The sequence below is a fragment of the Nyctibius grandis genome, chromosome 3, assembly GCF_013368605.1.
Source record: "Nyctibius grandis isolate bNycGra1 chromosome 3, bNycGra1.pri, whole genome shotgun sequence".
In the NCBI taxonomy this organism is placed as follows: domain Eukaryota; kingdom Metazoa; phylum Chordata; class Aves; order Nyctibiiformes; family Nyctibiidae; genus Nyctibius; species Nyctibius grandis.
In genome coordinates, this window is record NC_090660.1 from 63,620,212 (window position 1) to 63,633,107 (window position 12,896).

Here is a 12,896-nt window from a genome sequence, read left to right on the forward strand (position 1 = left end):
TAGTTTATTAAAACTGTTTTAACTTTCCAACCCGGAAGTCTCTCTCCCTTTTCCCTTTCCCTTTGGGGGGAAGGGGGGGATAACAGAGAGCATCTGCCACAGGTTTAATAGCTGGCCCAGCTTTAAACCGTGACAAGGAGCCAACAAGGGGAGGTGCTCTGCTGGACCTCACAGTCACCAACAAGGAGGGGCTTATCAGGGATGTGAAGGTCAAAGGCAGCACTGGCTGCAGTGATAATGAGATGGTGAAGTTCAGGATACTAGGGGCAGGAAGGAGAAGGAAAAGCAAGCTTGCAACCCCGGACTTCAAGATAGCAGACTTTGGCCTCCTCAAAGATCTGCTCGGAAGAGTCCTATGGGATAAGGCCCTCGAAGGAAGAGGGGGGAAGAAAGCTGGATAATATTCAAGGATCACCTCCTTCAAGTTCAAGAGAGCTCCATCTCAATGAATATGAAGTGAGGCAAAAATGCCAAGAGGGCTGCATGGGTGAACAAGGAGCTTCTAGCCAAACTCAAACACAAAAAGGAAGCACACAGAAGGTGGAAGCAAGTACAGGTAATGTGGGAAAAATACAGGAATACTGTCTGAGCATCCAGGGACGCAGTTAAGAAAGCTAAAGACCAAATGGATTTGAATCTGGGTAGGGATGTCAAAGACAACAACAAGAGTTTCTATAAGTACAGAGGCGACAAAAAGAAGACCAAGGAAAACGTGGACCCATTGCTCAATGAGACAGGGACATGGAAAAGGCTGCAGTGCTGAATGTCACCTTTGCCTCAGTCTTTACTAGCAAGATCAGCCTTCAGGAATCCCAGGTCCCAGAGACCAGGAGGAAAGGCTGGAGCAAGGAAGATGTAACCTTGGTGGAAGATGATACGGTCAGGGAATATTTAAGCAAATCAGACATATGTAAGTGCATGGGCCCTGATGGCATGCACCCACAAGTGCTGAGGAAGCTCGTAGATGCCATTGCAAGGCCACTCTTGACGTGCTGCCATCCAGAGGGACCTCAATAGGCTGGAGAAATGGGCCAACAGGAACCTCATGAAGTTCAACAAGGAGGAGTGAAAGTTCTGCACCTGGGGAAGAACAACCCCATGCACCAATATATACTGGGGGCCACCCAGCTGGAAAACAGCTTGGCAGAAAAGGCCTTGGAGGTCCTGGTGGACACCAAGTTGAACATAGGCCAGCATTGCGTCACTGCTGCAAAGAAGGCCAACAGCATCCTGGGCTCCATTAGGAAGAATGTTGCCAGCAGGTTGAGGTGACCCTTCCCAGCCCTCTCTCAGCACTGGTGAAGCCACACCTGGAGTACTGTGTCCAGTTCCGGGTTCCACAATAGAACAGAGACATGGACATACTGGAGAGAGTGCAACAAAGGGCCATGAAGATGACAAAGGGCCTGGAGTGCCTCACCTATGAGGAAAGGCTGAGAGAGCTGGGACTGTTCAGCCTGTAGAAGAGAAGGTTCAGTGGGATCATATTAATGTATATAAAGTGTGGGTGTACATGTATATAATGCATATGAAGGGAGGGTGCAAAGAGGATGGAGCTGGGCTCTTTTCAGTGGTGCCCAGTGACAGGACCAGAGGCAGTGGGCACAAACTGAAACACAGGAGGTTTCCTCTGAACATCAGGAAAACACTTCTTTACTGTGAGGGTGACCAAGCACTGGCCCAGGTTGCCCACAAAGGTTGTGGAGTCTCTATCCTCAGGCATACTCTAAAGCCATCCAGACACAGTCCTGGGCAACTGGCTCCAGGTGGCCCTGCTTAAGCAGAGGGGTTGGACCAGACGACCTCCAGAGGTCCCATCCAATCTCAACTATTCTGTGATTCTGTGATTTTCTTCCACCATTGTCTTCCTGCGTTTGTACCAACCATCACTCCTGTCAGTGCAAGGCAATGCACAAACCAAGAAGGCAAATTTTCACATTTAACCAAAGAAAATATCTAACAATGTAACCACCTAGAACTAGTTTTATTCATATCCTCCTTATTTCACCGTACATGGTCCATAGTAAGTAAGAAACAGCACTTCTGATTCAAGAAATATATAGAATCCAGACTGTCACAGTTTACAAGGTAAACAAATGGCAAGTGCAGTGCGGGATATAAAACAACACACCCATATAGGACACCTTGAAATAAATACCATACTCAATGTTCCACCTAAAGCAACTGCAGTGTGAGCATGGGCGCATACCTAATTCAGGTGAAATTTTCACTAGCAATTGATCCAGATCTGTATCAGCAATCATGGACACACAGCCGTACGTCAGTCATCAGAAGTCCTGGTTTTAGGGCATTATTTAAAACTTATTCTGATAAAGCACATTAGGGCATTAAAGGGATCATCCTGCATTTCAGAGGAGATGTTAAAAATATCAGATGGATCATTTTTTGTCTCCAGTTTTTATAGCTCACTAGTTATTAATAGTTTTATGTGTTAGACTGAAAACAAGACCATTGGCGGGGAGAGAGGGGAATGCATTACTTCTTAAAATATAAAAATATCTGTTAAAATGGCTCAATGTTTTACATCAGGTAGCTTCCTGTTAAATTTAAATATTCACCCTGGGACTATTTACACCTTTTTTTAGAGAAAAAGTCTCATTCACAGATCACTCTCCATTAGGGAATCAAGCTTCTTCCAAGCAGTACATCAAAAATGAAAACACTTCTCACAACACTGCATTAGTTTATCATCCCTTAGCTTCACAGAAAAAGCACAAAACTCAGTTTTATACAGAAACTTAGTAATTTATCATGCTATACACATACACCAAAGCAAAGCCAAAACAATGTGCCATGCACTTAGAAGCAATCAACGTAGTAAAGTATACAACAGCAAAACTGAAGTTAAAACTGGATCAATGACTAACATTCTGAAGAACAGTAGGAAGTTAGAACTGTGATTATTTTAAGAAGGTAGCCAGAAAAGCATTAATTAGATTACAAACTATGATTTCTTAAATGCCAAAGAAGAAAAGGTGAACAGACTTGGAGATCACAAATTTCATTTTAAAATGCAATTTTTATCATACCAAAAAACCCAACCCAAACCCAAAACCAAAAAGACACAAGAAAAAAGCCTTATCTGAAGAACATTTTCAAAGCAATTAGCAAAAAAAGTTAACACCCCCATGTTTAAAAAGTGCAATGATGATCATCAGAGCAGCTGTAGCGACATTATACACTGATCTTCCAAAAAAAAAAAAAAAAAAAAAATACTGAAAAGCTCAGATAGGAGATATTTCACAGAGAATCCCATTCAAATGCAGTAAACACAGCTTTACAGAAAACAGATCTTGACAAATGACCATTGCCCATAAAGTTACTCATCTGCTGGTCAACACCTGTTTTCACAGGACTTCTGAAAAGCACATTCAACACATTGCGTAAAAATTCACATGGATTCAAATGGGTTAACAGAAAGTTCTCCACTAGTAATTGTAAATGGGGAATCATCTCATGGGGACATTTCTAGAACAAGTCCCACATGGATCTCTTCTCATCTCAAGGTTATATGTTATTATTCTCAGCAATACTAGAGTTATAAATACACTGTTGGCAGAGCTCATGCATGGCAAATTAATACAAAAGTGTTAAAGATTAAATTCTACAAACTGATCTAAATATACAGTAAATAGAGCCCAGATGAAGATTGCTTCTAAAACATCACAGTCACGATTCTACGAGCTAAGAATATCTTCCACAACTACAGGATAGGGACTTTAGTCTGTAAAACAGATTATTTGAATAATTTTGCAGTGAAGGACGATACCCAAAGTAATGTAAGACTGCTGTAAAGTGGTTCCTATTCACAAACTAAAATTTACTATGGGATTTGTCTATGTTTGCTGTAAGTATTCAACTTCCATAGGATTTTATTTATTTTTACACATTTGTTGTTAATCAGAAGTTGTTTTTAAAACATATGCAACAACCAGGAAAAAGGCAAAAAAATGTGTGCCTTGAAACATATTTTTTATTAAATATTCAACAATAAATCAAATATCAGTTTTGCACTATTTGTAATTGAACAATAAATCCAATCCTATTTCATAGAGATGGTGCATTTCAGTCTGCATATGTATACCTCCTTGTAAGGAAAATATATTCGAAAGATACAGATCACCTCAGTCTACTGAAAATACCAAAAACTACCGATGTTTCTGGAAGCTAACAGGGATCATTCATATGGTGCAGATGAACAAATCTGTATCAGCTACAACAGAGAAGCTTCAAAATTGTTTTTAGTGGTGGTGTTTTTTCAATACTCCAGACAATCTCTGTATACTCACTTCCACAAAGGACACGCCGAATGGATGAGTACTCTGGCTGCAAGTCTGAGAAGCTGAATAAATGTCAGTTCACTGTTTATTGGAGCCAGTAAAAGAGGAAATCTCATTGATCAAGACTCCATTTATGGGTGAAGAAAAAAGTTAAATCAAAATTTCTTTCTCTAGCAATATTTTTAAGCATGATAAATGATACAATGTTCAATACAATTTCTAACACATTTGATACTATTCTATCCTCCAATCTCGGGCTATTAGTTGTATCCTACAGAAATTTAAATATCAGCATTGCTGCAAGCACCAACAATAAAACTTATATATTTATTTGGTTTGGTTTTGCCCTCCACTCAAGACAGATTCAATCAGGAAAGTAAATATTTTTCCTTGAATTTCCACTATTTTAGCAAAATTTCAACTCCAACTTTAAAATACATAATTAAATTTCATTAAGACATTTGTTCAATTAAGACTGTTCTAGGCAGGCCAACTTGGGACATCAACAATTAAATGGCTTTATATGGACATTTTAAGCATAAGCCTTGCCAATTCTTCCAGAATTTTGTTTTAATGAGTTCAGCTACTGAGAGAAATAGAAAACTGTAGTATCTGTAGATCGAATATTCCAAGTATCACCATAAATTAAATAAAAAAAAGAATACACGCACAATAAAGGGAAGGTAAAGGACAACTGCAAATTCAAGAAAGGGAACTGACCATTGGGGATATCTTGCAAAAAAGCATCTTTTGTATCTGAAAGTCCTGAAACCAATCTCAGCACTGTATTCACAAGAACCTAGCACTGGATCCCACACGATGCACAATCATTGTATGCTGCTCCCCATAATATCATTCATAATTTAAATACAAAAGAGTGCCCAAAACAGACTAAGAGCTGTAGAAAAGCATGCAGAGTTAGTCACTTGTAGAAACAGTATTATTAATGAAGAGCCGGTTGATAAGTTTTCTTTCACCACAGACATATGTGGAAATGGAAGCTTTGGCCATGTCAGTAAAGCACCATAGAATCATAGAACGGTTTGGGTTGGAAGGGACCTTAAAGATCATCTAGTTCCAGCCCCCCTGCCACAGGCAGGGACACCTTCCACTAGACCAGGTTGCTCAAAGCCCCATCCAACCTGGCCTTAAACACTGCCAGGGAGGGGGCAGCCACAACCTCTCTGGGCAACCTGTGCCAGTGTCTCATCACCCTCACAACAAAGAATTTCTTCCTAATATCTAATCTAAATCTACCCTCTTTCAGTTTAAAACCATTACCCCTCATCCTGTCACTACTTGCCCTTGTAAAAAGCCCCTCTCCCGCTTTCCTGTAGGCCCCCTTGAGGTACTGGAAGGCTGCTATGAGGTCTCCCCGGAGCCTTCTCTTCTCCAGGCTGAACAGCCCCAACTCTCTCAGCATCTCCTCATAGGAGAGGTGCTCCAGCCCTCTGATCATCTTTGTGGCCCTCCTCTGGACTCGTTCCAACAGCTCCATGTCCTTCTTATTTTGGGGGCCCCAGAGCTGGACGCAGTACTCCAGGTGGGGTCTCACAAGAGCTGAGTAAAGGGGCAGAATCACCTCCCTCGACCTGCTGGCCACGCTTCTTTTGATGCAGCCGAGGATATGGTTGGCCTTCTGGGCTGCAAGCACGCACTGCCGGCTCATGTTGAGCTTCTCATCAACCATCACCCCCAAGTCCTTCTCCTCAGGGCTGCTCTCAATCCATTCTCCGCCCAGCCTGTATTTGTGCTTGGGATTGCCCCGACCCGCATGCAGGACCTTGCACTTGGCCTTGTTGAACTTTATGCGGTTTGCACAGGTCCAGCTCTCAAGCCTGTGAAGCTCCCTCTAGATGGCATCCCTTCCCTCCAGCGTGTTGACTGCACCACACAACTTGGTGTTGTCGGCAAACTTGCTGAGGGCGCACTCAATCCCACTGTCCATGACACCAACAAAGATGTTAAACAGGACCGGTCCCAATACCAACCCCTGAGGAACGCCACTCGTCACTGGTGTCCACTTGGACATTGAGCCATTGACCGTAACTCTTTGAGTGAGACCATCCAGCCAATTCCTTATCCACTGAGTGGTCCATCCGTCAAGTCCATGTCTCTCCAATTTAGAGACAAGGACGTCATACGGGACAGTGTCAAATGCTTTGCACAAGTCCAGGTAGATGACATCAGTTGCTCTTCCCCTATCCACCAGTGCTGTAACCCCATCGTAGAAGGCCACCAAATTTGTCAGACATGATTTGCCCTTGGTGAAGCCATGCTGGCTGTCACCAATCACCTCTTTGATTTCCGTGTGCCTCAGTATAGTTTCCAAGAGGATCTGCTCCATGATCTTGCGAGGCACAAAGGTGAGACTGACTCGCCTGTAGTTCCCCGGATCCTCCTTTTTCCTCTTCTTGAAGATGGGGGTTATGTTTCCCCTTTTCCAGTCAGTGGGAACTTCCCCAGACTGCCACGACTTCTCAAAAATGATGGATAGCGGCTTAGCAACTTCATCTGCCAGTTCCCTCAGGACCCACGGATGCACCTCACCGGGTCCCATGGACTTGTGCACCCTCAGGTTCCTTAGATGGTCTCGAACCTGATCTTCTCCTACAGTGGGTGGTTCTTCATCCTTCCAGTCCCTGTTTCTGGCTTCTGCGACTTGGGTGGTGAGGCTAGAGCTCTTGCCGGTGAAGACTGAGGCAAAAAAGTCATTGAGTACCTCAGCCTTCTCCATATCTTGTCTCCTGTTTCCTTCCGGAGAGGGCCCACATTTTCCCTAGTCTTCCTTTTATCACTGACATACCTATAGAACCATAGTTCAAATAAATGTTTCCAGGGCGTGCAGTTTCTCCTTCTCAACAGATGAGAAGAACGCATTCAAATAACTGGCTGGCTTAAGTGAAAACTCATTTCACCAGTGGTCTCATACTTACTTTGTCCTTGTGAAGTTAGCTGTGCACCATAAGTGCCTGTGTATTTTTCCCTTTTCTGACTAAGAGCAACACCACAAAATGCATAACACTCCATGAAATCTTATGCAGGCAAGTTCCCTGACTAATACCTAAGTATACCTAAGGGCTTTAGGAAAACTACCAGATAAAGATGCAAAACAACTGATTCAGAAAGAAATATGCATGTTTAGTCAAAGCTTATCTGTTGGTAAAGTGAAAGACAGTCATGAATGACTGAACTGCAATAATTTATTCAGCATCAGGTGCTAGGAATGACTGTGCTGGGCCGACATCATGGAAAAGTCTTTGCACTTCCCAGAATAAGGTGGAAAACTCACCCATGAAACTGCCTGAGTTCATAATGAGCTCAAGCCATTACTCGGGATGCCAAGGAACTTTTGATCACCAGAAATCAGTGATCAAGCAGAAGAATGTGTAAGCCTCATACTCCTCTTTGCACAAGAAAAAAAGGGAAGACCCTATTCATGAGAAACTTGACTAGAAATTTTCTGTTAATGGGTTCAGTTATAATTTGTGGAACTGAAGTGAAATGCTGCAACGTGAGCAAAAAAAAAGAGCACTGCAACTAACGCAGTTACTCCTGACTCCAAACAAAGCCTTTAGTAACAGTTGAACCTTAATAAAGGATTATAGCTGAAAATAGCTCCCAAACAACAACAAGGTCTGTAGTACAGACATTTCCCTGAAGAAATTACGAAACAAAGGGATAGACAAGTTTCATTCACTTAAGAAACTGGTAAGAGACCCATCAGAACAATTTCCTAGAAAAAGAGTAAAAGAAGGCGAAAAAGCAAAAAAAAAAACATGAACATGTACCACATCCTGCAAATCCCATCAGCCTTTTATCAGATGATATTTCCACAGAGCATCAAAGGAGGAGAGTAACAAAGGATTTGTTTTGTTTTAAACAGGCTAGCTGTATTATTTCTAGTTCAGTGCAGCCCTTGAGCTGCATTAAATTTATTCCCTTGGAGACACAGGCTCTATTACAAAACCCTCAGACAAGGTATTACCATCCGTGTATCATTGTGGCAAACACAGTCAACAGTATGCTGCCCTGTATTAGCACCAGCATAACCAGCAGATCTATAGGAGCAACTATTCTCATCTATTTAGGAACTTGTGAAACCATATTTGGAGTACTGTGTCCAGTTTGGGGATCCCAGTAAGAGACAAACATTAACATACCAGAGCAAGGCCAGAGGAAAGCTTGCAAGATGGACCATACGATGTACAAGTAGAAACTTAAAGAAATGGGTTTGTTCAGTCTTAAGTAGAAATGGCTAAGGGAAGGATGAAATTTTTTTGCTGTCTTCAGCTATGCAGTAGAAATGTATAGAGAAGATGAAATTGAACACTTGGAGGTACACAGAGAAAAGGCACAAGGCAATGAACACAAGGTGCAAGATGGGAAACTACGAATACATATTACAATTTTCTCACAGTTATCAAACACTGGAACGGGTTTCCCAGAGAGACTGCAGAATCTCCATCACTGGAGTTATTCAAAACTCAAATGGACATGGCCCTGAGCAATCCGATCTAGTACGATCTGCTTTCAGCAGGAGGTTGGATCAGATGACTTCCAGAGGTCCCTGACAATCTAAATTATTCTATGATCAAACAGCAAGTCTTTAGAAATACTACAACTGCCACAGATGCCAGGAACAAAGAATATTAGCACAAAGGCTGTGCCCATATGTATGGGCTCAGCACCTGGAAGCACTGTCAACCATTTATCTTGCTGAAAGCATTTTCAGCTCTTTCCTCCATTTCTGAACAAGTGAAAAAAGGAGTGATATTGCCCTTTCCTATTAGGAAAATTATTTCCTAATAACAGAATAGGAAATAGATTGATGTCAAACTGTAAGCTAAACCCAATGGAGATGTTTCCAAGTTTCACCAAGCCTGCACAGCTGCCCTTTGGTTTGGATTGCCAGAGAAGCAGTAAAGTTTTAGTAAGAGAAGCAGAAGACCAGAAGAAAGAAAACAGTTTCTTCCTTCTCAATCTCATCCCACCATTCAGGATTTCTAGTTACTGATGTCAAAGACAGACTGCATTTTCCCTGATCACTGCACTGTTCCATAACCAGTTCTCATAAGAACTACAAAGGTCATCATGTCCAAGCTGGCCACGTTAAACTGCAGTTGACTACAATATTGAGAGCTCTAAGGTACTCTTCCATCTAATCCGGTAAAGGTTCTGAGCTGGAGTCAGACAGAAAGGAATAACCCAGAGATGAGTAAGAGACCGTTTTCTGAGATCAGTTATGTTGTCCAATGTGATTTCAGATATGATGCTGATTGATAGAAAATGGGAAAAACAAAGAAAAAAATTCTCTGGCAATACTCAGATTGGCTTGGCAGTGAAATAAGGTCAGCAAATGCTCTCTCTTGGTCATCACTGCCTTGCTACTTTGTCTTATTCTCCTCACCTTTGGATCCTTTCCATGACGTAAACTTGAACCTAAACATGTGTTCTGAATAGCTGTCAGCACCAGATACCAACTACTCAAGTCACTTTTATCAGTACTGTTATCTGCAACACTGAAAAAGAACATATTGGTGCCAGAGACTCTTGCTCTCAGCTAGCTTCTTCACTCTCTAACTGGAGTATACACGGATATTTGTAACTTTCAGTGAAGTTTCAGAATCACAGGCCATTTTCATTGACTAATTCAAAAACAGCAACTTCAATTTACACCTTTTCGTTTCACGTACCAGAGAAGGAGCACCAGATGAAGTTCTGTCAGAAAAGTGGTCTTTCTAGAGAAGTAGCACCTGTTATCTGTTTCCATCAAATACTTGAGACTATCACACAGAACTATCATTTAAACATCTAAATGAGATATTTAAATTTTAAACATTTAAAATGTTTTCTACCAATTTACCTTGCTATCCTATCCCTCTAGGTTTTGCTTCAAAACATCCACTCAATTAAACAGAGAAAATGAAAACTAGAAAAATAGTTGTCTTCTCTAATCAGCAGTTAGAAATCAATCTGCTTCTGTATTTAAGCTCATCTGACTATCAGAAGACCACTGGGGTGTGGAGGTAGGGTTGCAGCCATCTCTACCTCATCCTATCTTCTGTTCTTACAGAAGAGGGGAAAGGAGGTACATGAACAACCCAACATAGTGTATGAATTCTCCTCAACTACATAAAACCTGTATTTTTATATTATGTGGAATATTGTATGTCTTAGTCTCAAAACCCAGAACACTGTCTGAAAACCTGAAATGTAAATGCTTTTCCTCTCCTCATACTCAAAATACATGGGATTACGAAAGTTTGTTTCCCAAAGAACTAAAATTCTGCGAGGCCTCTACCAAAAAAAAAAAAAAGCAATATACAAGTAATTATCGTGCAAATAAAAACATTTAAATATTATACAGAAATAATTAAATAATGAAGTAAAACTCCACCTGCATACGTTATGTAAGATGTTAATAGTTTCACTTACTTATAAAGCTGTAAAAACTGCACTTCGCTTTCTAAATCATACACCAACTGCTTGCAGTTAAAGTCTACTCTGATACTGCACTAGTGTCTCAAAGAACTAAGATGTCTAAATGGACCCTAGCAGCATCATTCTCTCACAAGACTAAATTACATCCCTTTCAGTGGGAAAACACTGACAGACAAGAAACTCAAGAACTCCAACCCACGATATATGCCCTAATTTTTTTTATATTTATTTGAACTGTAACAATAATTGACAGGCATGTCAATATTCTGTGAAGTGCTGTAAGTATGGGATAAGTAACCGGATCATGAAAGGGTTTACAAGCTAAATAGAAGATTGTGAACAAGAGGAAACCAAACAGCATAAAGACACCAGTCAACAGGAAACCATTCCTGCAGAGTCAGTGGTCAAATCAGTGTGGACATTCTGTAGTAACAACTGCAGAGAGGAGTTTTAAGCACTGAGGACAAAGAGCAAGACGGTTTTACAGGTATTTAGGTAGCACCTGCTAAGCAAGGAGAAGTGCAGGAGAAAGTGTCAATGTTCCCTGAAAAAAAAGGAAAATATTGCCTAGCCAATAGACACCCAACACAGTGGAACACCCCGGGAGCCCAGGAGTAAGGCTAACCAGTTCTGAAAGGATCATCCAGGGAGAAAAAGCCTGAAGGTCTCCCAGAAACAGCAGAAGAGCGAACTAAGGAAAACAGCACATTTTTTTGTCTGACCCAGGCTTGCACAGTTATTTAATGTAGGTTTTCTTAAACAAACTGTTTTTCTCCCCTCTGAAGTGGTTCTTTCAGAAGAGGAAGTTAACGAACTGTAAAACCTGTGAAAAACCAATCCCACTGACAGAAGTAAACAACAAATATACAAATTGGTTCTGAATTTCTGTCCACACAAGCTTTATTATTAATGCAGGTACTAATGATTTAAAAGATGAATGCATTCAAGTGACTCCAGCAGGCAGTTTTGCAGTTCTTTCCCGGTTTCTACCACTAATGTATAACAGGATGAAACGGTGAGCTGCTTTTTTGCCTCATTTTTCCGGCCCGGGAAGCAAGAACAGCATTCACCTACCTCGCGATGGCACGTGAATCTTCTAGCGCATTTGAAATCAACAGAACAAAGATGCCAGATTAACACACGTTACCGCCGCCGCCACGGCCCCTGCCAGCCGCCCCGACCCTCCCTCCCTCGGCAGAGGGGCTCGCGTTGCGACACCCGAGACGCCCCTCGCCCGGCGCGCCCGTGCCCTCCCCGCCGCGGTGCCCGGCGTGACAGCCCAGGGCAGGCGGGCTCGCACCGCCGCGGCCGCCTCGCAGCGCCCACCGCTCCCCGCCCGTTGGGCCGCGGCGCTCACCCCCGCCCTCACACCCCCGCCACCCCCGCCCCCGAGGGGGCGGCTCCCGACTCACCGATCCCGGGGGCCACATAGATGAAGTAGAGGCAGGAGGAGGAGAGAGAGAAGAAGAAGATGAAGGCGAGCATGGACCGATTGGAGACCCGCAGCACCTTCCGCAGCAGGGGCATCCTCCCTCCGCGCCGGCGGCCGGCCGCCCCGCTCAATCCCGGCGAGCCGCGGCGGCACTTCCCAGAGGGAGGCGGCCCGCTCCTCCCATGGATCGGGCAGGGAGAAGGTGACGAGGGGGCTCCGCTCGCCCCCTCCCTCCCTTCCTCCCTGCTGCCACCTCCCCGGGAGCAGGCGGGCCGGTGGGGGCGGCAGGGGCAGCGCCGCGGCTCGAGGAGGAGGACGGGCGGGCGGCGGCGCTTTGTGGCCGGCCCGGCTGCCCCCCTCGCGGGCGGCCGGAAGGGGCCTGCCTGCCTTCGCGCTGCGCCGCCGGGCGGGCTGAACCCGCTGCCGCGGCTCGCAGGTGGCGGCCGAAGCGCGAAGGGGCTCCTAGCGCTGCCGCGGGGCTCGAGGAATGTTCCCGCCGCTGCTCATATCGCCGGGCGCCGCGGCCGCCCGCTCTCCCGCCTGCTGGCCCCTCACAAGCGGGCGGCGGTGCCGGCGTGGTAGCGGCAGCAGCATCCCCGCTGCCAGCGGGCAAATCACCCTCCGCGCCCGGCCCGGCCCCGCCGCTCCCACCTCCTCCCGCACCGGCGGGGAGCGCGCTGCAGCCGCGCGCCGCGGCCCGGCCCCGCCCCGCCGAGACC

General features: G+C 44.3%; 1 protein-coding gene across 1 annotated transcript in view; it reads right to left on the reverse strand.

Annotated features, from left to right (window-relative positions):
• Nucleotides 1–12,272, reverse strand: part of B4GALT6 (beta-1,4-galactosyltransferase 6) — a 34,451-nt gene extending 22,179 nt beyond the window's left edge. The window contains exon 1 of the mRNA XM_068396865.1: nucleotides 12,158–12,272. Within this exon, the coding sequence (XP_068252966.1) occupies nucleotides 12,158–12,272 (115 nt within the window). The remainder of the gene's footprint in view (nucleotides 1–12,157) is intronic.
• Nucleotides 12,273–12,896: the final 624 nt, after the last annotated feature.